The sequence below is a fragment of the Macaca fascicularis genome, chromosome 8 (genome assembly GCF_037993035.2).
Source record: "Macaca fascicularis isolate 582-1 chromosome 8, T2T-MFA8v1.1".
Classification (NCBI taxonomy): Eukaryota; Metazoa; Chordata; class Mammalia; order Primates; family Cercopithecidae; genus Macaca; species Macaca fascicularis.
In genome coordinates, this window is record NC_088382.1 from 68,637,563 (window position 1) to 68,662,036 (window position 24,474).

Genomic DNA, 24,474 nt, shown 5'->3' on the forward strand with positions numbered 1-24,474 from the left:
TAAAAAATTATTCATTGTTTATCTGAAATTCGAACTTAACTGGGTGTACTGTATTTTATCCGGTAATCCCAGCTGGAATTGTTCCTCTATCACCTCTCACATACGACACACCACACCAAGACCCGTCAATCACACGTCCTAAAAACATCTAGAATCCATCCACTTTCCTCCATTTATTCTGCCACCACCTTGGTCTAAACCACCAACGCAAGAATCTCCTAGTCCATCTCTCTGCTTCTGCTTTTGCAGAAACATCACTCACTTTAAACACAGTACATCAACTTAATAATAAGAGAAGTAAATGCTAATTTCAAGTTTCTTCTTTTCTGGGGTCAATATTTGGTAGCTCTGGAAATCTAAAATCCCTTAATTAGCATTAGAGCCGCCAGTGAACTTACAATGAACAAATTGAGGCCATTCATGGGTAACCTCTGAAACAATCCCTCTTCAAGTTTTCCAAGGAAAGTAACAATTTTCTTGGGTATGTTGAAGCCAATGACCAGTCCAATCCATTTGCTAATTTGTGTTTATGTAACGCAAGGGGATAAACCAGGCAAAATCTGGGCAGAAACGGTAAATCTGCGGCTCAGTAAGGTTGCCTTAAAATATTCTTGTTTCAGAATGAATTCTAAGATGTATAAAGAGACTCCTTGATTCTAGCGCACACCTGATGTGAGACACTCCTGTCATTCAAATGCGTATTCTATGCATTGAATGGCGTATGCCCATCAGCCCAGGTTGCTAAGCCAAGGGGCAGAGCACTAAACAATTTGGGCACTCAGCAAGATAGAATTCAGATAAATACAAAACACATGGAGCCAACTTTTTCAGATGACTGATGCTCAGGAACAGCTGATGCCTCCTGACTGGATAGATAAATGTTTTGGTTGTGAAAGCTAGAGTTCTCTCTGAACACTGCCAGCCCATCACGTTGTTGTCTAATCATTGAATTCTAACACAGCAGCATATACACGGAAATATAAGTACAGGTTTCAAGGTTTGTGTGACACTACAGAGCTGTGAACTAGCCAAATTGAACACAAATTACTTCCATCGAAATAACAGCCAGAACCAAAGAAAAAATGTTTCCCTGTATATCAAAGAGGCCACAGTATTGGCACGAATGACTCATATCATAGAACATGACGGCAATTTAAGTGTGTCAAAGTTCTCACAATTTAAATCTGAATGTTCACCCACAACAAGTCTTAATATTGTTGATACTAAACAAGGAAACTCCACTCAAGCTCTTTCCACAAGAAAAACGAATTACAAATTCAGTCAGAAGGGTATCCCCAAGTGTGAGTTACATAGTTAGGGCTCAGTTATTTAATACACAAGCCTTTCTGTGACTAAAACCTAATCATACCACCAAAAACATTTTTGGAAGCCACATCTGAGATATGTTTTATGTGTATCGTATCTTCTTCTCTATAGTAGAAAAATGACATTTCGGACGGTGGATACACTGGTTAGACCAACATTATAGATTAGAGGAGGATGAATGTCTGGATGAAAGGGGTCGAGTCAACCCTTATTAAACAAGTGTAGACAAATCTTGAAGTCTGCACTTGTATTCCCACGTGTAACCTGCTTTGCTGGTATTCACTGATGAGACAACGTGACAGGCTAGCAGCACTGGAAAATCTGTAGCTCTCACAATCAAAACAGTGTGTTTGTAAAATGATTCAGCCCCCCCTTTCCTTTTGGCCTATGAGCTGCAGACCCAGCAAGTTGTTTCTGTCACCAAAAATGCGCTTGGAACTATATATAGCGCCGAAATGAGCTTTCTTATGAGACTTCCTTTGGGGACAGGTCCAGAATCTCTGAAAGGGAACTGCTGCGAGACAATTTTAGCGCAGGGATTCCAAATCCTTACTGGGATGCCGGTGACAATGAGTGCTCTGCTGCCGCACCGCGATTTCACTGCAAAGCTTTCCAACACAAGGTCCACGGCGCGGGGAGCAAGTGTTTGCGGGGCAGGACCTTGGCTTTCCTCAGAATCAGGCCTTTCCGGAGGCCCTCCTCCCAGCCTTCCAGCGCCTGGAGCTAGTCCCGTGTCTAAAGGAGTCGGTAGGAAAAAGGCGCAGTAATGCGAGTGGGTGGTCGCCGGCCTGCTCCTTGCCGCCCAGCGACCAACTTTGCGGCGCCGGCGCCAAGTGCCTGGACCCGATTAAAGGGAAGGATTAGAAAGGGGGTGCCCGCCGGGCAGCGTACTCACCCTCCCCAGCGAACGCCGGGGCAAGGATCCGCGCCGCGACCCCGCGCGGCCTTCCGGGTGAGCTGCCCGCGGCCGCCGGGACTGCACGGCCGGCCGGCTCGGCGTGCTTCGCCTGCGCGGTGGGATCTGGCCTGGCCCGTCATCGGCTTCCTGTCCCCGGCAGGCTCTGGCCCAGACCAGGCCCCCGGCCTCTCACCCCGACTTCGGGTTTCCGCTACAGCCCCCAGCCCGGGCCCTGGACACGCGTCCGGCCCCTGCCTCCATGCCTGGCCCCCACGCCGCCTCCCGTCCCTCACATCTCCGGCCGGCGTCCCCACTACCGGCCCCGACCATGCCCCCGGCTGGGCCCTTCTTCAGCTGGGCGCGCACCTCTCCTTGGAGTAGAGCTGCAGCTGCTGCTCCTGCTGCTTCTTCCGGATAAACGCCATGGAGGGCAGGCGCGGGCGGGCGCGGAGCGCACAGGCAGGCCCCACCGCCGCCCGCCGAGGAGGTCCGGAGGAGCCGGGGAGGGCGGACTCGGCGGCCGGCTGGGGAGAGCGCGGCTGCCGGCCTGGCTTCCCGTGCGGCGCCGCTGGGCGGCCGAGAGCCCGACGCGGCGTCCCGGCCGCGCTCACCGCAGCATCCTCGCGTGGGGACTCCGGCGGCACCGTGACTCAGGCCCGGAGGAGGGGCGCGCAGTGGCACGAGGCGCCCCAAACTCAGGATGCCTCAGAGAATCGCCAGGAGCAGCGGCCAGACTAGGATCCGACATCACACACTAAATGTTTCACCACTTTACCAACTATTGCAGGCTGCGTTTTAAATATTTTACGCATAAAAAGGGATGCTGGCGCATAAACCACCAATCTGTTGGCCACAAGGACTTGAAATAACAATGTTTTCGGTCCTCAATTGTGGGGGGGGGAAAAAAAAGACGGAAGTAACTATTCCAAATACACCAGGAACAAGTGGGGATTTATAGCCAAGGAGCAAGGAGCAGCTGTTCAGAAAACTGCTAAGAGGAAACATCAACTCTAGGGGGAATTCTGGCTGAACCAACATAATAGGAATCCCAGTAAAGGCAGGCCAGGGGGTCAGATACCAAGGGTAGGGAATAAAGAATTTTGATCACATATGGAATGGGGGATTCTTGCTAAACTGCGGTGGCAGTGTTACTTCCTAACACTGCATTTACAAGGAAGTGCACACAAGGACCTGGGAGAAGATTCAGAAGCCTAACTGAAGTTTGGCCAAGCAAAGAATCTTTAACACAGTCTCTTGATTGTTGAAATAATTGGTCACATGTCTTTTTTTTTCTGTATAACAGCTTTATTAGGATATAACTCACATACCAAACAAGTCAACCATTTAAAGTGTACCATTCAGCGATTTTTAGTATATTTCCAGATATGTTCAACAATCACCACACTTTGAGAACATTTTCATCACATGTAAAAGAAACCCATACCCTCTAGCTATCCCTCTGCCTAACTCTACCCTCCAAACCCCAGCCCTAGCAAACAATAATCAATTTCCTGTCTCTATCGGTTTGCCTATTCTGGACATTTCATATAAATGCAGCCATACAATACGTGGCCTTTTGTGTCTGGCTTCTTTCATTTAGCATAATGCTTTCAAAGTTCATCTATGTTGTAGCATGTATCTGTACAGTACTTCGTTCCTTTAGATTGCTGGAGCATATTCTGTTGCATTTTGTTTATCCATTCACCAGCTGATGGACATTTCAGTTGTTTCCACATTTTGACTATTGTGAATAAGGCTGCTGTACATCATTTACAGTTTTTTTATGGACATAAGTTTCCATTTCTGTTGAGTGGAATTGGAATCTAAGAGTGGAATTGCTGGATTTGGAGGCGAAAGCAGCTCCATCTTGGAAGCTAATCCTCCGTGCTGGCTTCTGATTAACCCCTGTTCTGGGAAGTCCTCTAAAATTTCTACTTTATCTGTTGTTCCTTGAGTAAGAGCAGGTATCTACCCAGTATGTCCTGTCCTTAGTTCAAACAACCTTGATGTTATTACACTTCAATTGTCCTCCACATCCCTTCTGAACCACCCCTGCCCTATGGTATATAAGCCCTAAGGGGCTGGAGTGATGGCTCATGCCTGCAATCCCAACGCTTTCGGAGGCTGAGGCTGGAGGATTGCTTAAAGCCAGGAGTTCGAGACCAGCCTGGGCAACAAAGCAAGACCCTGTCTCTATAAAATGTAAAAAATAAAAATTACTTAGATGCAGTGGCACATACCTACAGCCCCAGCTACTGGAGAGGCTGAGGCAGGAGGATCACTTGAGTCCAGGAGTTTGAGGCTTTTGTGAGCCATGATTGTACCACTGCTCCCCAACCTAGGCAATACAGAGAGAGAGAGAGAGACCCTGTCTCACAAAAAAAAAAAAAAAAAACCACATTGAGTCCGGGGTAATGGCACAGCAATCCACCATTTCATCTTGCTGCCCAAGGCACAGACATGGACATGGCTTCTGTTCCTTAGTCGCTATTAAATGTTTCTTCCCAAGGAACTGTATTTGTTGGCCTCTTTCTTCCACCTCCCGGCATCCTAGGACTTTGAGATAGATTTGTGTAGACCTGCCACCACAGAACACCGGGTCATGTGGTAACTCCATGTCTAAATGTTTGAGAAGCTGCCAGACTGGTTTCCAAAGTGGCTGTACCATTTAACATGCCCACCAGCAGCGTAGAAGGGTTCCAGTTTCTCTACATCTTTGCCAATATTTGTTATTACCTGACTTTTGTTTAGAGCTATTCTAGTAGGTATGACTGGTATCTCAATGTGATTATAACTTCTTAATATATGCTGAGAATGAGTCTCTGATTGTTTACCTTTGAGGGATTCTTAAATAACAAGCCTCTAAGTTTCTTTTTCACATTAAACAGGTAATGTCCTAAACTCATAACAAGGTTCAAGGGTGGCACATCTCACAGCTGCACACGAATACCCAATCATCACACTTACAAACTACAAAAGGATCCAAACCTCTAAATTGTATGCTTGTGGAAACATATCTCATACTGTCTTAAGGATCAGGTTTTGCAGGGTTACATTTTTTAAAGCTTCAGGGTAAATATTCATTTCAGCTTTCTCTAGTAAGTCGCAGGACTATGAAGAGAAGGCAGGGAAACCAAGAATAAAAACTGGGCTGGGTCTTTTGAATTTGACCTCTAGCAGCACTAGACAAAATGTTATGTATAGTGAGGACACCCATTAAAAATTTTGGGAATGAGGCCGGGCGCGGTGGCTCAAGCCTGTAATCCCAGCACTTTGGGAGGCCGAGACGGGCGGATCACGAGGTCAGGAGATCGAGACCATCCTGGTTAACACGGTGAAACCCCGTCTCTACTAAAAAATACAAAAAACTAGCCGGGCGAGGTGGCGGGCGCCTGTAGTCCCAGCTACTCGGGAGGCTGAGGCAGGAGAATGGCGTGAACCCGGGAGGCGGAGCTTGCAGTGAGCTGAGATCCGGCCACTGCACTCCAGCCTGGGTGACAGAGCGAGACTCCGTCTCAAAAAAAAAAAAAATTTTGGGAATGAATAAAGGTGCCTGGGTACCCTGTGACTGTGACTGAGTCCCTTCCATGTGTCCAAGTCCTGTGCAGAACCTGTAACATATTAGGTCAGCATTCCTGGAGGAAATTGTGATGCTGTCTGGTAGCCAAGAAATAAATACATGAACAGGTACACAATGAAATAAGACAATAAAATTTGCCAAAAGGTACGTGATAAACTTCTTTATGAGAAGTACTACAAACATTCTGTGAGTTCAGAGAAGAGAGATTAATTTGACTGGAATAAGGAAAAAACAACAACAACAAAAACCCAGAATGTAAATTACCTTCTTGAAGTTAAGCATTAGAGGAAGATTAGATGTGATCTGATAGGTAGAGAGTGTTAAAGAATCTCTCCTTAACCCAACTCTAGCCAAATTCCTCTGAGCTCACTTCTCAACTAGGCCTCAGCCTGGGCCTATAAAAACCAGACTCCCAGCACAAATAATTTAGTCCACTCCCCATCCCCAACATTAAAAGACTTAAAAAAACAAACATAATTTCTAACAGCTTGAGGCAACATCCCTAGGATAACCCAGCCCACCTTAATGTACCTGTCTGAGAAAGCTCAAAGCAATCAAAGTAATTTACTACTTGTACCAGGCATGGGTGGCTCACGCTTGTAATCCTGCAATTTGGGAGGCCAAGGTGGGCGGATCACTTGGGGTCAGAAGTTTGAGACCAGTCTGGCCAACATGGTGAAACCCCATCTGTACTAAAAATACAAAAGATTTGTTGGGCATGGTGGCGGGCGCCTGTAATCCCAGCTGTCATGCGCATCCGTGTGAAGAGACCACCAAACAGGCTTTGTGTGAGCAATAAAGCTTTTTAATCACTTGGGTGCAGGTGGGCTGAGTCCGAAAAGAGAGTCAGCGAAGGGAGATAGAGGTAGGGCTGTTTTATAGGATTTGGGTAGGTAAAGGAAAATTAGTCAAAGGGGGGTTGTTCTCTGGCGGGCAGGTGTAGGGGTCACAAGGTGCTCAGTGGGGGAGCTTTTGAGCCAGGATGAGCCAGGAAAAGGAATTTCACAAGGTAATGTCACCACTTAAGGCAAGGACCAGTCATTTTCACTTCTTTTGTGGTGGAATGTCATCAGTTAAGGCAAGGACCGGCCGTTTTCACTTCTTTTGTGGTGGAATGTCATCAGTTAAGGCGGGGCAGGGCATTTTCACTTCTTTTATGATTCTTCAGTTACTTCAGGCCATCTGGGCCTATACCTGCAAGTCGCAGGGGACGCGATGGCTTGACTTGGGCTCAGAGGCCTGACATTTCTGCCTTCTTATATTAATAAAAATAAAATAGCATTGAAGTGTTGGGGCAGCGAAAATTTTTGGGGTGTGGTATGGAGAGATAATGGGCGATGTTTCTCAGGGCTGCTTCAAGCAGAATTAGGGGCAGCATGGGAACCTAGAGTGGGAGAGATTAAGTTGAAGGAAGATTTTGTGGTAAGAGTGTTGGAACCGAACTGTCGATTCCCTCCTGGGCAGGGGTCGCCGCGAAGGACCACCGACACAAGATTCACAGCAGAGAGTTATTTATTACTAGCGCGCTAGGGTCCCAAGCTCTAAGTTGGTCCTGGGACCCAGAGTGCTTGTTTCAGGTTGTTTATATAGGCAAACACAAGTTCAAACACAGCTTAAGGCGCGAAATTCAAACAAAGCTTTAGGCGCGTGGTAATTGGGTCTAGCTATGGCCTGAGCAAGGTGTTTTGTTCTAATTGGTTAGAGCAGGACCTTATGAGGTTTTTTTCTTGGAGTTGCTGATTCCGGGAACTTCGAGGCAGGGTGGGACCCCTGGAATTGGCAGGGTGGGACCCCATGGGGTTGTTTCCCGGAATTGGCAGGGTGGGATCCTATCAGGGTGGGACCCTATCGAGGCAGGGTGGGACCCTATCCAGAGCCACCTGGTGTTAACTTTTTTCTATGTGAGGCCTAGTTTCTAAGTTTTATGAGGCCTAGTTTCATTCCCTCCTCTTTTTGTGTCAGAGGCTCAATCTTGAGCCTCTTCTTCAGTCCTGAGGGTCTGGTATTGTTGGGTCAGAACCATAGCATGTACTATGTTTAATCTATTTTTAATAAGGGTGAGTAAGCGGTTGAGTATGCATAGCCCGAAAGTCAGGATGAGCATAAGCAGGATGAGGGGTCCTAAGATGGTGGAGATTAGGGTGCTAAGCCAAGGGGATTGGTTGTACCAATTTTCAAACCAATTTTGCTGAGATTCTCTCTCTTTTTTTCTCTTGTCTAATCTTTCTCTCAGTTTTGCCATAGAATCTTTAACTACTCCTGAATGATCTGCATAAAAACAACATTGCTCTTTCAGGGCTGCACAGAGCCCACCCTCTTTCAGAAAGACAATTTCTAGTCCTCGTCGGTTTTGTAATACAACTTCAGACAGAGAAGTCAAGGACTCTTCAAGTTTTGTGATAGATTGTTCTATGGCTCTAAGGTCTTCATCTATGGCTACTCTAAGTTGTTGCAGATGATGGTTACCATGCACTAGGGCTGCTGTCCCGGTCCCAACTCCAGCTGCTACCCCAATTCCTAACATTACGGCGAGGGTGAGGGAGATAGGTTCTCTCTTTGGTCTAGTATGAGTTTTTTGCTCATATCGGAGATCAAAGGAGTCTCCAGAGTGATAGTATACTCGGGGAACAACTTGTACCAACACGCAATAGTGGGTGCCACTGTTAAAAACGGCTGTGGATATACAGGGGGTGAGCCCAGTGTTGCAAGCCCACCAGTCCGTCTCGGAGGGGACCAGATAGTGATTGGAGCTGGGTACTGTCAAGGTTACATTACAAAGATGCTGATGACTAGGGGGCACCTGGCCTATGCAGGTTCCTGACCCAGAAACTTCAGCCAGGGTTAGTTTTCTTTGTTGTTCCCATGCGCATCCAGTAGGATTGGCGGAGTTAGTGAAATTATTAGTGGAGGCAATGCCTTCATAGTAAGGGGGGCCTGTTGCCAGACATAGCCAGCAAGAGGATGTAAATTCTGGCTTTGTCTGGTTTAAAGCGAAGTAGGAGCCCTTTATGAGATTTAGGAGCCTGTCACCTATTCCCAGGTTAAGGGGCCCGCGGGTGACGGTTTGGGCTGAAGGTGTGTATTTAGAGGAGGTGGAGATTAGAGGCGGGGAAGTGCTTTTAGGAGCTCTTGGTTGGGGCTCTCTTGGTGCAGGAACCAGGGGCTTCCTTGTTTCTGATAAAACTTGGTTTGGTCCTACTGCGACAGGGGCTGTGATAGGGTTGACTATTAATTTGATTTGGATAGGGATTCCATACAGTGGCTTTTGGTATAAATATAGGCCCCATATTAACCCGGATATCCAACGGTTATCAGATTTTGCTGCATCTTCAAACTTGATGCGGACCAGATTGCAAGTTTTTGAATATCGGGTTCTGGTGCAGCGCTGGACAAAGGACATGGTTATGTACCAGGGTTTCGTGGCCCATTTCCATTCTCCATCATTAGTAGTTATACAGGACCAACTAGCGCAAAACAGGGCATCTATTTCTCCACAAGTTTTTTTTCATTTCTCCTGTCCTGAATCCGGGACAGGCATAGAACCCGTTCCGGCTTACGGACACCCTTCTAGCCTGTTTTCTCCATTTTCCCCCTTCCATGTCATCTATCTTTGCTATTTTGTCTAGGTTGAAATAGAGGTCAGGGAACCAAGTCCCCATAGGAGCAATTTTTGAGGTTTTATCTAAGACTTCATGAGTACTAAAATCAATCACCTGCCAGGTCAGGTTATATGGCCGGTGGGGGTTATTACTGCCAGCGACGCAGGGAAGGAGGGCTAGTAACAAGCAAGGGGCTAGATACGAGAGAGTCTTATCTTGAGCGGGTCTTCGGAGCGTCGGAGTTTCCATGTCTCAGGTGGTGTTGGTCCGGGCGTCCCTGGAGCAGCCTTGGCGTGGGATGCGTGGATCCAAGTGGAGATTCCGTCCACCTTTATGGCTGTGGGTGTGGTCAGGAGAACAATGTAGGGTCCTTTCCACCGAGGCTCTAGTCCTTGAGTGCGATGCCGTCTAACGTAGACAGAGTCTCCCACCTGGAAGGGGTGACTGGTCTGTGGATGTCCTGGTTGGTACAGTTCTGCCAAGGGGGCCCAGATTTGGGCCTGTACTGCTTGGAGTCCTTTTAGCCGGGCCTGTAGGTCAGTCTTAGGATCGGAGGGGGAGAAGGAATTAAGCAAGGTTGACAAAGGGGGAGGTCCTCCGTAGAGGATTTCATATGGAGTGAGCCCAAAACGGTTAGGTGTATTCCGGGCCCTTAACAGAGCTAAGGATAGGAGGCGTCTCCAATCTTTTAAACCAGTCTCTAAGGTCAATTTAGTAAGGGTCTCTTTTATTGTTCTATTCATTCTTTCTACCTGTCCTGAGCTCTGGGGTCTATAGGCACAATGTAATTTCCAATTAATCCCCAATATCCTGGCGAGCCCCTGACTTACCTGAGAAACGAAGGCCGGCCCGTTATCTGACCCAATTACCTTGGGAAGTCCGAATCTAGGAAAGATTTCTTCCAAAATTTTCTTGGCTACTATGTGTGCCGTTTCTTGCTGGGTGGGGTAGGCTTCTACCCATCCTGAAAAGGTATCTACAAACACTAGTAAGTACTTATATCCAGCATAGTGAGGTTTTACTTCAGTGAAGTCTATTTCCCAATAGACTCCTGGGCGGTTACCACGAGTTCGTTTTCCTTCTGACACTCGGGTAGCCCCAGCGTTTACCTGCTGACAGACCTTACAGGCAGATGTCACTTGTTCTACGAGGGTACTTGCCTTTGGGATTAGAAAGTCAGTTTTTTCAATCAGTAATCTTAGCTTTCGATTACTCAAGTGTGTCCAGGCATGCATCTGCTGGATCATTGCCAGGGCCTCCTTTTGGGGAAGGACTATTTTCCCTCCTTTTTCCCAGTTTTTAGTGTCTTTGTTTTCTATAGCCCCTATGGCCTTTGCTTCTTCCTGGTCTTCTGGGGTATAAGTATGTTCAATAGTTATGTGGCTGGTTTCGTCAGGTTCTGTGGCTAGGGTCAGTACTTCCGCCATGGCGGCTTGCCTGGCTACTTGGTCAGCCTGTCTGTTTCCTACTGCGACTGGATCCTGTCCTTTCTGATGCCCGGGGCAGTGAATTATAGCCACTTCTTGAGGAAGAAAAAGGGCTTTCAATAAGGCAATTATTTCAGCTTTGTTCTTGATTTCCTTTCCTTCTGAGGTTAGGAGACCTCTTCTTTCATAGATACTTCCATGAGTATGAGCCGTTGCAAAGGCATACCGGCTATCAGTATAAATGTTAGCTTTCTTTCCCTTGGACAGCTCTAGGGCCTTGGTTAGTGCTATTAACTCAGCCTTCTGTGCAGACGTGCCAGGAGGTAGTGATTGTGCCCAAATGGTGTTGTGGCCATCTACTACCGCCGCTCCCGCCCTCCGGGTACCTGAGTCAAGGTAACTGCTGCCGTCTGTGTACCAGGTGTGATCCGCGTCTGGGAGTTCTTGGTCTTTAAGGTCTTCCCGTGTTCCATGGGTCTCAGCCAGTACTTGCCGACAATCGTGTGGGCTTGGTTGGTCTTCCGGTACCGGCAGCAGCGTAGCAGGGTTTAGGGTGACCGGAGGGCCAAACTGGACGCGGTCCGTGTCCAGTAGGAGGGCCTGGTAGTGGGTTAGGCGTGCGTTGGTTATCCACCGGTCCGGGGGCTGCCGCACTATGGCCTCTAGAGCATGTGGGGTAATAATAGTCAGTCGCTGCCCAAGGGTTAACTTAGCAGAGTCCTTGACCAGCATAGCGGTGGCTGCCATGATACGGAGACACGGGGGCCAGCCAGCCGCTACAGGGTCTAGCTTCTTAGACAGGTATGCTACCGGTCTTTTCCAAGGCCCTAATTTTTGGGTCAAGACCCCTTTGGCAATTCCTTGCCTCTCGTCCAGGAAGAGGGTAAAGGGCTTTGAGGTGTCCGGTAACCCAAGGGCCGGGGCAGACAAGAGTGCTTGCTTTAGTGCCTCAAAAGCCAATTGATGCTCTGTCTGCCAGGTGAAAGGGGTGCTCTCCTTGGTGAGTGCATAAAGGGGGGCGGCCAGTTCAGCAAAACCGGGTATCCACAAGCGACAGAACCCAGCAGTTCCCAAGAATTCACGTACCTCCCTGGGATTTCGTGGTGGTGGAAGGCGAGCCACTGTCTCTATGCGCCCAGGGGTGAGCCACCTTTTCCCTTCACTCAGGATATACCCCAGATATGTTACCTTGGTCTGACAGAGCTGTGCCTTCTTGGCGGATGCCCGGTATCCTTTTTTACCCAGTGCCTGGAGTAGATGCCTGGTACCTTGTATACAGATTTCCTTTGTAGGAGCAGCCAAGAGGAGGTCATCCACATACTGGAGTAGAGTCACGTCTGGATTTTGGGTCCGGAAGTCAGTCAGGTCTCGATGAAGAGCCTCATCGAAGAGAGTGGGAGAGTTCTTGAATCCTTGGGGAAGCCGGGTCCAGGTCAATTGGCCTGAAATTCCTTTCTCAGGATCCTTCCACTCAAAGGCAAAGAGTTCTTGGCTTTGGGGGGCCAGAGGTAAACAGAAGAAAGCATCTTTTAAATCTAATACTGTATACCAGTCATAGCCTGGTTTTAAGGTGCTGAGTAAGTTGTAAGGATTAGGGACCGTGGGATGGATGTCTATAGTTCTTTTGTTGATTTCTCTCAAGTCTTGGACAGGCCTGTAATCCTGAGTACCAGGCTTTTTTACTGGCAAAAGAGGAGTGTTCCAGGGCGAGTGACAAGGTCGCAACACTCCGAGTTCTAGAAATTTGTTGATGTGCTGCCGAATTCCTATATGAGCCTCTCGGCTCATGGGATATTGCTTGATAGACACGGGCACCGCCGTGGGCTTTAGATCAATTATGATTGGGGCTTGATACTTAGCTAGCCCGAGTCCTCCCGTTTCCGCCCAAGCTTGGGGAAAATCTTGCAACCAAATATCAGGGAGGCTAGTGATAACCGGAGCGTCGAAAAGCCGATGCTCATCTTGCAAAGACACAGTTAAGATTTGGATGGGCTGACCGTCCCGATTTAATACCTGGGCCCCTGTCTCGGAGAAATGGATTTGGGCTCCGAGCTTGGTCAGAAGATCTCGCCCTAGGAGGGGGTAGGGGCATTCAGGTACCACCAAGAAGGAATGTGTCACCATTCCTTGTCCAAGATTAACTGTCCGGTGGTTAGTCCACTTGTGCAATTTTCCCCCTGTTGCCCCCTGGACCCAGGATGTGCGGGAAGACAGGGGCCCGTCTGCCTTTGTCAAAACTGAATGTTGGGCGCCTGTGTCCACCAAGAAGGTGGTGGGTTGCCCCCCTACAGAGAGAGTTAGCCGGGGCTCGGGGGGGGCTCCAGAGCCTTGACACCCCTATTCGCTATCTTCACCTAGGGTGAGGACAGCGGCAGGTTTCTTTTGGTCTTTAGGACGCTTGGGGCAATCTTTAATCCAATGTCCCCGTTCTTTGCAGTAGGCACACTGGTCTTTTCCCACTTTTGGCCGCCTTCGCTTTTCTCCCTCTCTCCCTGGTCCTTTCTCTTTTACAACTGCCGCCAGGATTTTTGTTAAATGCTTATTTCTCACTCGGTCCCTACGATCCTCTCGCTCCATCTGTTCCTTTGCTAACCTGGCTTCCCTTTCCTCAGGGGTTTCTCTCTTATTATATACTTTTTCTGCCTCCCTAACCAATTCCTGTAATCCATAGGTTTGGATTCCATCTAGCCTTTGGAGTTTTCCTTTTATATCTAATGCAGCTTGGTCTATGAATGCCATAGCTACGGTAGCCTTATGTTCTAGGGCCTCTGGATCAAATGGAGTATACATTCGGAATCCTTCCAGAAGCCTTTCCATGAAAGCTGCCGGGCTTTCATCCCTTTCCTGAGTTATGGTCCTTACCTTGGCCAAATTTGTGGGGCGCTTTCCTGCCCCTTTGAGACCCGCCAACAGAGCCTGGCGATAGATTCGGAGACTCTCCCTACCTGGTGCCGTTTCATAGTCCCAGTCTGGGCGGGTGAGGGGAAATCCCTCGTCTATTTCATTGGGAAGTTGGGTTGGGAGGCCTCCTGGTCCTGGCACATTTTTCCGGGCCTCCAGGAGGACTCGCTGCCTTTCTTCAGTGGTTAGGAGGACCTGCAAAAGTTGCTGGCAATCATCCCAAGTGGGCTGGTGAGTGAGGAGAATGGATTCTATTAACGAGGTTAGGGCCTGGGGGTCTTGGGAAAAGGAAGGGTTATGGGTTTTCCAGTTGTAGAGGTCAGAGGCAGAGAAGGGCCAGTACTGGACCGTGCGATTGACAGTACGGAGGGGAAAAAGGGAGGATTGCCAAGTAGAAGGGCCCTCTGGGTCCTCAGTCCGCCGCAAGCGGAGACGAGGAGGTGTCGGCGGCGGCGTCCGAGGAGTGAGTTTGGGCGGGGCTGGAGAAGGAGACGGGGTGGAGGGAGGGGCCGAGGGAGAAGTTGGAGAAAGGGTAGGGGCCGAGGTGGTAGAGGAAAGAGCTGGGGACAAGACAGGGGGCAAGGGTGAAGCGTAAGGTGGAGGTCCCAGAAGGGGGTTCTGAGGTGGAGGAGGCAGGGGGTCAAGAAGGAGGAGATCCCTCTGGGGTTCATCTGGGAGGACTGGCTTAGGCGGGTCTGGATTCCGATTCTTTGGGGCTTCTAAGGCAAGGAGGGTAGATTGGGATGGGGAAGGGGGATGGAGGAAGGGTTTCACCCAAGAGGGAGGATTTCGGACCAGATCCTCCCAAATAATTATGTAGGCCACCTGGTCCGGGTGTCCGAGTGGCCCAGGATCCATCACTTTTGCTTTAACCTGCAAGATAATTGAGAGGTTAAATGTTCCGTCCCGGGGCCATTCCCCATGGAGGGTTGGCCATTCGGACGAGCAGAATGTTTTCCATCGTCCCTTACGGACTTCTACAGAGAGGTGGTGGGCTCGAGCCCGGACGTCAGGGAAGTGAGTCAGGGTTAGAGACAAAGGAGTCGTCAACGTCTGTCCCATTTCGTCCACGGATAACAAGGACAAAACAAAAGAAACAAAAACAAAGACCAGACAAGTAAGGAGAAGCCGCGCGGCCAGAGAGTGGCGCCACAAGATCACAAAATATTCAGACGGCAGGGGCGGCCTGCCTACAGATTTGAAGAGGCTAACTGAGTCGTTAGCCTTCTCCCAGACTACCGCCAGGGCGTCCCCCAGGGTGCAAGTGGGAAGGTGCGGGACACGTCTGTCCCCCTTCCCCACTTAATTCAGAAGGAGTACTCCCCAGAGTTCAGAGTTAGCCGGCAAGACAGACAGAACAAAACGAAAGTACCTGGTAGGTCCGTTCAGTCAGCAGTCCGTGGCCCGGGCCAGATGGGTCTCCGCCGGATGGGTCGGGGGTCCTCGGACGACCCCACTTCCCGGCCCATGCACCAAATGTTGGAACCGAACTGTCGATTCCCTCCTGGGCAGGGGTCGCCGCGAAGGACCACCGACACAAGATTCACAGCAGAGAGTTATTTATTACTAGCGCGCTAGGGTCCCAAGCTCTAAGTTGGTCCTGGGACCCAGAGTGCTTGTTTCAGGTTGTTTATATAGGCAAACACAAGTTCAAACACAGCTTAAGGCGCGAAATTCAAACAAAGCTTTAGGCGCGTGGTAATTGGGTCTAGCTATGGCCTGAGCAAGGTGTTTTGTTCTAATTGGTTAGAGCAGGACCTTATGAGGTTTTTTTCTTGGAGTTGCTGATTCCGGGAACTTCGAGGCAGGGTGGGACCCCTGGAATTGGCAGGGTGGGACCCCATGGGGTTGTTTCCCGGAATTGGCAGGGTGGGATCCTATCAGGGTGGGACCCTATCGAGGCAGGGTGGGACCCTATCCAGAGCCACCTGGTGTTAACTTTTTTCTATGTGAGGCCTAGTTTCTAAGTTTTATGAGGCCTAGTTTCAAGAGGTGATACTGTGGGTTGTTAGAAGGAGCATTTGTCATATAGAATGATTGGTGATGGCCTGGATGCGGTTTTGTATGAAATGAAAAATTAAACAGAGGACACAAGGTCCGAATAAGAGAAGGAGAAAAATAGGTATTAAGGGACTAAGAATTGGGAGGACCTAGGACATCTAATTAGAGAGCCTAAGGGGGTGCAGTGTAATTACTTGCTTGGTTGGTGAGTTTTTAGCCTCTATCCAAGTTTTTTTGGGGTGCAGTTCAAGTTGGGCTGGTGTCTGGAATGAGACTGGTACTTAATAAAAAGAAGTGTCCACACGGAAGCTCAAATGGGCTGGAACCTGTAGCATTCCGAGGACAGGCCTGAATTCTGAGAAGGGAAAGCAGTAAAAGTATTGTCTAGTCCTTTTTAAGTTGGTGACTGAGCTTGGTGAGGTGTTTTTAAAAGACCATTAGTCTGTCTACCTTTCCTGAAGATTGAGGACGGTAAAGGATATAAAGGTTTCACTGAATACTAAGAGCCTGAGAAACTGCTTGGGTGATTTGACTAATAAAGGCTGGTCCGTAATCAAACTGTATAGAGGTGGGAAGGCCAAACCGAGGAATTATGTCTGACAGAAGGGAAGAAATGACTGCAGTGGCCTTCTCAGACCCTGTGGGAAAGGCCTCTACCCATCCAGTGAAAGTGTCTACCTAGACTAAGAGATCTTTTAGTTTTCTGATTCGGAGCATGTGAGTAAAGTCAATTTGCCCATCCTGGGCGGGGGCAAATCCCCGAGCTTGATGTGTAGGGAAGGGAGGGGGCCTGAGAAATTCCTGAGGAGTAGTAGAATAGCAGATGGAACACTGAGAAGTGATTTCCTTGAGAATAGATTTCTAGGATGGAAAGGAAATGAGAGGTTCTAAGAGACAGGCTAGCGGCTTGTAACTTAGATGGAAAAGGTTATGAAATGACGACAGAATAGAACAGGCCTGTGAGACTGAGGCTGTAAGAATTCTGACTGCACTAACTATGCCTAGGAAGGAAAGGAGCTGTTGTTTTGTAGAAGGTATTGGGGTTTGGGAGATTAGCCAGACATGATCAGCAGGGAGAGAGCATGTGTGTTTTTATGAGAATTATGCCGAGATAGGTAACAGATGAGGAAGAAATTTGGGCTTGACTGAAGTAATGGGGGCTGTCTGTGAAGCCTTGCAGCAGTACAGTCTAGGTCATTTGCTAAGCCTGATGGGCGTCAGGGTCAGTCCAAGTGAAAGCAAAGAGAGGCTGGGATGAAGGGTATACAGGAATAGTAAAGAAAGTATGTTTGAGATCCAGAACAGAATAATGGGTTGTGGAGGGAGGTATTGAGGATAGGAGAGTATATGGGTTTGGCACCACGGGTTGGGTAGAAAAAACAATTGGTTGATAAGGTGCAGATCCTGAACTAACCTGTAAGCCTTGTCTGGTTTTAGCAGAGGTAAAATGGGGGAATTGTAAGGGGAGTTTACAGGCTTTAAAAGGCCATGCTGTAACAGGCAAGTGATAACAGGCTTTAATCCTTTTAAAGCGTGCTGTGGGATGGGATATTGGTGTTGAGTGGGGTAAGGGTGATTAAGTTTTAATGAGATGGTAAGGGGTGCATGATCGGTCACCAAGGAGGGAGTAGAGGTATCCCATACATCTGAGTTAAGGTGGGGAGATACAAGGGGAGGATGCGAAGGAGGCTTTGAACTGGGGGAAAAGGCAGCAGTGAAGTGTGGCTGTAGCCCAGGAATAGTCAGGGAAGCAGAAAATTTAGTTAAAATATCTTGACCTAATAAGGGAGCCAGGCAGGTGGGGATAACTAAAAAGGAGTGCTAACTGATTTGGGAGAGGTCGGATAAAGAAAAAGGAGCAATTACCTTGACTATGCCTTTAGCTTTTGTTACCTTTTTAAGAGGAAATTGCTGGGCAGGTGGGGGAGGGCTAATCTCGGAACAAAACTGCAAGCCGGACAGGGTATGAGGAGGGGAGGTGATAAAAGGATTATAGGGAGGGGAGGCTGAGGAAACTTGGGACCTACCTCGGCCTGGTGAGGAGAGGAGAGGTCAGATGTGTCTGTAGAAAAGGAAGATTAGAAAGACTCAGCAATGCTTGGGGTTGGGACTGAGCGGACAGGCGGGAGGGAAAGAAGGAAGATTTGGGATGAATTGCATTGGGAACAGAGACTAGGAAGGTACCAATGTGTAAAAGAATGCCTGGACATCAGGCACCTCAGACCGTTTGCCCATTTTACGACAAGAATTATTTCGATCTTGTAGGATGGAAAAATCAAAAGTGCCATTTTCTGGCTATTTGGAACTACCATCGAATTTGTATTGGGGTCAAGCAGCATTGTAGAAGAAGATTTTAGGTCAAGTGTGAGTTGAAGAGGTTTTAAGTTCTTGAGAACACAGGCTGAGGGAGAAGAAGGAGGAATGGAGGGTGGAAGGTTGCCCATAGTGAAGGAGGCAAGCCCAGAGAAAAGAGAGCTACTCTTTTAGAGTAGCTAGAGAAGGGGTTGGGGGGGTTCTTGCCCTCCAGAAAAGTGAGAAAGGGGTTGGGACGCACAGATAAGGGGTCGGGGCATGGAGATAAGGGGTCAGGGTGCACAGATAAGGGGTTGCTGCACAGAGATAAGAGGTCGGGGGGTTCTAGCCCCCAGAAAAGCGGAGAAGGAGTCGGGGGTTCTTGCCTCCCCACCCAGAAAAGCAGAGAAGGGGTAGAGACAGGGAGAAAAGGGGTCGGGGTTCTTGCCCCCGCCACCCAGAAAAGCGGTACTTGCTGCTAAGGGTGAAAGACCAAGGCAGGCGTCCCTGTGTGGTCAGATATCTCTGAGACGTGGGTGAATAATCAGGCAGGTGTCCCCGCAATGATTAAACACCAAGGGAAGACTGTCTTCCCGAGTCTGTGACTGGCGCCAGAGTTTTGGGTCCACAGATAAAAAGCGTCTCCTTTGTCTCTACCAGAAAAGGAAAAGAACTGAAATTAAGAGAAGAGAAAGATTAAAGTGTGGTGTCAAGATTGAAAGGAGAAAGAGGTTAAGGGATAGTGAGAGAGGTTGGAGAACAGAGTAAAAAGAGGCCACTTACCCAATTTAAAATTGGTGAGATGTTCCTTGGGCCGGTCTGTCTGAGGACTTGAGGTTGTAGGTGGATCTTTCTCACGGAGCAAAGAGCAGGAGGACAGGCGATTGATCTCCTAAGGGAGGTCCCCCGATCTGAGTCATGGCTCATGGCACCAAAATGTCATGCATGTCTGTGTGAAGAGACCACCAAACAGGCTTTGTGTGAGCAATAAAGCTTTTTAATCACCTGGGTGCAGGCAGGCTGAATCCGAAAAGAGAGTCAACCTGCCTGCACCCAAGTGATTAAAAAGGTTTATTGCTCACACAAAGCCTGTTTGGTGGTCTCTTCTCACAGACATGCATGACACTAGCTACTCGGGAGGCTGAGGCGGAAGAATCACTTGAACCCGGGAGGTGGAGGTTGCAGTGAGCCATGATCATGCCATTGCACTCCAGCCTGGGTGACAGAGCAAGACTCCATCTCAAAAAAAAAAAGAATTTACTATTTGTTCCACCCAACATCTGACATAGGCCCCTGACCACCCTTTCTTAGAACATTTACCAAAAAGGGCTTACAGTTGTGAATCACTCCTCTGTTCCTTTAAGATGTATATGTGTCTCCTACAACTCAGGTGTCTTTCTTAAGGACTCGAAATCCATTCCTTTGACATGTAATCATCAGGAAGTATAGGGCCTTGTCTTTCAGGCTCTGTGAGAAAATAGAATCTCAACTTCAATAATGGCCAGCTAGCAGACACAGCTGACCTAATCACATTTACACAGACCAATCCTTTCTAGATTTTTAATTCCCTTACTCTATTCAGCCCCTGATTTCCCCCTCCCTGCTCCCTCACTTTCCCTTCACAAATATCCATCCACCTTTGCACAAATCAAAGTTGAATTCGTGCTGACTGCTGTCCCCTACTGCAATAATGTATTCCTGATTAAAATCTGTCCTTACCATTTGAACTAGTGTCTGATTTTGTCAATCTTTGGCAGAAAGAAGGGAAGAAACACAATCAAAGGGATTGTCTTGAACAATAGCTCAGAAGAGACACACTTCCTCTATAACAGTTTGTGTTTGTAGAGAATTGAGAGAACTGAGATTGGAGCTCCCTCATCTTCCTCTTCACCAAAGCATTCACCCTACTAGCATCTGCCCTCTTATGCTTTGTCTTCATTCCTGCTACTTTAAGGTATATTTGCTCTTATCAAAGGCCAACTTCTCCTTTCTTCCCAACCATTTAGCCTTTGCAATGACCCTTTCTCTCTTCTTTCTTTCTCTCTCTTGCTTTGTCTATTTCTCCTTCACTATTGAATCATTTCCATTTGAATATAAATGTAGTTTTCAAAAAACTTTCCCCTCCCTCCAACTCCTCATTCACAGAGTAACTTCTTGAAACATCTGCCTATACGTGCTGTTCCATTTTCTCACCTTGTGTTTTCTAGAGTCCATTCCAATTGGACTTCCAGGCTACATGTGGTGGCTCAAACCTATAATCCCAGCATTTTAGGAGGCTAAGGCAGGAGGATGGCTTGAGTCAGGAGTTCAAGACCAGCTTGGGCAACATAGTGAGACTTCATCTCTACAAAATATTTTTTAAAATTAGCCGGTCATGGTGGTGCGTGCCTGTAGTCCCAGCTACTTGCAAGGCTGAGGTGAGAGGATAGGTTGAATCCAGGAGTTTGAGGCTGCAGTGAACTCTAACTACACCACTGCATTCCAGCTTGGGTAACAAAATGGAAGTCCAATTATTATTATTACTTTTGGAGGCAGAAAGACCCTGCCTCCAAAAGTAATAATGATAATTGGACTTCCATTTCCACCACTCCACTATAATGGTTCTTGTCTAATCACTACATTCATTTATCACTTTTCTAGCTTAATCTTTCTGAACTATCAGCAGACTCAAATGTAGTATAACATAGCATTTAATGTATCTCCTCACTGAAGGGTTTTGCTCCCATTACTTTTAAGAGCCCACAGTTTCTTTGCTTTTTTCCTACCTTGATTCTTGCTTCTTATCAGTCTCCTTAGTTTGTTTCTCTCCTGATTAATTTCTTAATGTTGATTCTCTGTACACAGTCTCCAGGTAATTTCAACTAGTTCCATGACAGAGGGCACCAGTTGAGAAAAAAATTTCTGATAGAGTTTGAGCTTCCCAAATCAAAAAATCTCAAATCCAAAATACTCCAAAATCCAAAACTTTCTGGATGTTGACATGATGCTCAATAGAAATGCTCCTTGGAGAATTTTGGATTTCAGATTTTTGGATTAGAGATGTTCAACTAGTATGTATTCTACAAGTATTTCAACATCCAAACAAAATTCTGAAACCCAGAGCATTTCTGGTCCCAAGCATTTCAGATAAGGTATACTCAACCTGTAGTAGCACATTCTTTTCTTACCCAAAGAATATGGGCAATCGCCATTTCCTTACACATGTTATGACTGCCTTCATGTTTTTAAGCTTCCTGTTCTCTCTGTCTAAAATGCTGTCCTTTCTTTCTACCACCATTTCTTCCTGTGAAAATCCTACCTGTCCTTTAAATTCCCATTCAAAACTTATTTTAAGTCTTTTTAATGCACGCAAGTGGAATTTATCTCACATTCCCTTACTCAGCACATATTTATTCCACATCAGTGTATGTCACACATCCAGCTGGGCGTTACTGGGTAGATGCCTTTGAGGGCATGGGTGGATGGGGATGTGAACAGTGATCCCATTTTACCCTATAAGGCCTATCTTCCTCTTTGGGTTAGAATCTCCTTGGGAACAGGAACTGTGACTTGTTGGTCTTTATATCCACATTGCCACTAAATACAGTGTCTTGCACTTAGCAGTTGCCCAATAAATGTTTCTTGAATTGAATATTGCACTTTCTTTTGTCAGCACTTGTATCTATTTTGATTTGTTGTACAGTAAATAAAAGAAAACTCAGTCAATAGTTAGAGTACATTTCCTCATCATTGGCATGGGTGGCACAGATGATTAATAGAAGCCTAACTTTTCTCTTAGACTTGTAGCCTTTTGGTCACAGGATCACGCTCCATCACCATGATTGTACTCAGCTTCTGAGGAGAAATAAGGAGGAAGGGCAGGACCAGCCTTGTGTGTTTCTCTTATTAGTAAACCAAAAGCACTCCCAGAAATGCACATCAATCTTCCAGGCTAGAATTCTTGCGTAGCAGCTGTGAAGACGGGCAAACAAGTGTTTAACTCTTGCAGCCTCAATACTGCAAAGCCACCAGGCAGAAGCAGGTTGGGAATGGCTCCTGGGTCAATCAGTCTGCAATATATACCCCATTATTAAAATGAAAACTAGCCAGGAATACATATTGATACTTCTTCTTAAGGAAGATAACACCTGAGACTATTATTTTTTTCTTTACATGGTCTTCATTAAAAGGTATTGACTGTTCATTGCATGCCAGGAAATGTTCTCGGTACTAGAGACTCAGCCATAAATGACATGAAGTCCTTGCCCTTTTGTTACTTACCTTCTGGTAAGCATGACTATTTAAAAAGTGAATAATGTACATTTAGGTAAGGATAAATATCACAAGAAAAACTGGACCACAGTGAGGAATAGAGCATGAAGCAGGTGGGAACTTCTTTAGATAGGGGGTCAGAGAAGTCTCCTCTGATCATTGATATTTTAACGGTCAACTAAATGAATTAAGAAACTTGAATATGCAGATCTTGGGAAAAGGCATTCCAGGTAGAAGGAATAGCAAGGTCAACAGCCTGAGCCAGCACTGTAGTGTCTAGAGCACACTAAGGGCAGGAGATAGAGGCAGCAGGGCCCAGACCATAGGACGAAGCTGGGCACTGGATTTTTTATTATTATTGTTATTAATGTGTAACAAAGGCCACTGAAGGGGTAAGAGCAGGAAAATGAAATGGTATGTTTACATTTTAAAATTTGACCACTGTGTTACAAGCCTGAAAGAAGCTCAAAACTTACAAGGACGACAGGAAAATTTAGATAGAACTGTGATCAGCAATTTCCTCTTGCACATTTCCTTAAATAACAAAGGGAATTGTATGAGTCTGCGTTCTCCAGAGAAACAGAACTAATAGGAGTTTATATACAGGAGTCTGGAATGTATATATCCAAGTCTGAGCCCAAGAGCCTGAAAACCAGGAGAGCCTATTGTATAATCTCCAGTCTGATCCCAAGCCCAGAGGCAGAAGAACAATGCCCCAGCTCAAAGACAGTCAGGCAAAGAGAGATTGTTCTCTTACTGCACTTTCTTGTCCTATTCAGGCCTCCAATAGATTGCTTGAGGCCTCTCCACATTGGGAGGGCTGTCTGCTTTACTCAGTCCACCAACTCAAACGGAACCTCCCCCACATTCATACCCACAATAATGTTTAACCAAACATCTGACCCCATGGACCAGTCAAGTTGACACACAAAATTAACCATCACAGGAATTTGTAGCTCAGGTACCTGGAAATCCAAAGTATAATATACATCAGTGTTCATGAATCCAGTGGCTCAACAAGTTCATCGGAGACACAGTTTTTTGTCTTCTTTCTTCCTTCCTTTCTTCCTCTCCTCTCCTCTCCCCTCCCCTCCCCTCCTCTCCTCTCCTTTTCTAAGGAGTCTTGCTCTGTCACCCAGGCTGGAGTCCAGTGGCACGATCTCGGCTCACTGCAAGCTCTGCCTCACAGGTTCAAGCAATTCTACCTCAGTCTTCTGGGCAGCTGGGAGTACAGGTGAGCACCACCATACCCAGCTAAATTAAAAAAGAAGAAAAACTGTACAGACAATCTTTCTATGTTGCCCAGGCTGGTCTCTTGAATTCCTGGGCTCAAGTGATCCTCCCGCCTTGGCCTGTCGAAGTGCTGAGATTACAGGCGTGAGCCACAGCCTCTGTTCCAGTTTTATGTTTAATCAGTTAAAAGCCAACAGTAGGGCGGGGTGCAGTGGCTCACACCTGTAATCCTAGCACTTTGGGGGGCTGCGGTGGGCAGATCATGAGGTCAAGAGTTCGAGACCAGCCTGGCCAACATGATGAAACCCCGTCTCTACTAAGGACACAAAAATTTGCTGGGCGTGGTGGTGTGTGCCTGTAATCTCAGCTACTCAGGAGGCTGAGGCAGGAGAATTGCTTGAACCTGTGAGGCAGAAGTTGCAGTGAGCCGAAATCGTGTCCCTGCACTCCAGCCTGGGTGACAGAACGTTTCATTTCCCTCATCAGTCTTGGATTTGGGGAAGTCATGTGAACTAAGAGGGACGATGAAGGGAATCTCTAGATACTTGCTACCTAGTCTCAGTAAAAAACAAAAGCAAAAATAAAACAACAGTAATCTAGTTTCTACTAAGAGGTCAATGGATAAGTAAATTGTTATCTATTTAGTAAAATAATATGTGGTCATTTAAAATCCTGTTTCTAGAGAAGATTTACTTACCTAGGGAAATGACTACAATGAATTTGTGAAAAATTTGGAAATAATATATTTTGTATTATCTCAATGTATCTTAAGTGTACTAAAAAATTTAGCAAGTGTTTATAGCAGTTATTTCTGAATACAGAGATTATGTTTTTTGTTTTCTTCTTTATACTCCTACATATTTCTCAAAGAAAATAAAAGTGCCCCCTTATTCACAGTTTCACTTTCTGCAGTTTCAGTTACCTGCAGTCAACAGCAGGCCAAAAATATTAAATGGAAAATTTCGG

The 24,474-nt window shown here is 47.0% G+C and overlaps 1 protein-coding gene, 1 long non-coding RNA gene and 1 other non-coding gene across 5 annotated transcripts in view; all 3 read right to left on the reverse strand.

The window, feature by feature from the left end:
• Positions 1-2,860, reverse strand: part of NSMAF (neutral sphingomyelinase activation associated factor) — a 76,324-nt gene extending 73,464 nt beyond the window's left edge. Inside the window, exon 1 of one of the 3 annotated variants that reach the window (XM_045398293.2) lies at positions 2,591-2,860. In XM_045398293.2, the coding sequence (XP_045254228.2) occupies positions 2,591-2,649 (59 nt within the window). In that variant the 5' untranslated portion in view covers positions 2,650-2,860. Of the gene's footprint in view, positions 1-1,879; positions 2,064-2,221 lie in introns of those variants that run through there. The other 2 variants (XM_005563377.5, XM_073998836.1) reach the window with 2 other exon arrangements.
• Positions 2,861-5,102: 2,242 nt separating this feature from the next.
• LOC123575416 (small nucleolar RNA U13) lies at positions 5,103-5,206 on the reverse strand. The gene has a single exon (XR_006700705.1). It is a non-coding gene; the product is annotated as a small nucleolar RNA U13 (small nucleolar RNA).
• A 1,381-nt stretch (positions 5,207-6,587) lies between these two features.
• Positions 6,588-23,639, reverse strand: LOC123575205 (uncharacterized). Its single transcript, XR_010577303.2, has 4 exons — positions 23,241-23,639; positions 19,359-19,491; positions 18,808-18,973; positions 6,588-6,998 (listed from the first exon to the last, which is right to left on the reverse strand). It is a non-coding gene; the product is annotated as an uncharacterized lncRNA (long non-coding RNA).
• Between the last annotated feature and the right edge of the window lie 835 nt (positions 23,640-24,474).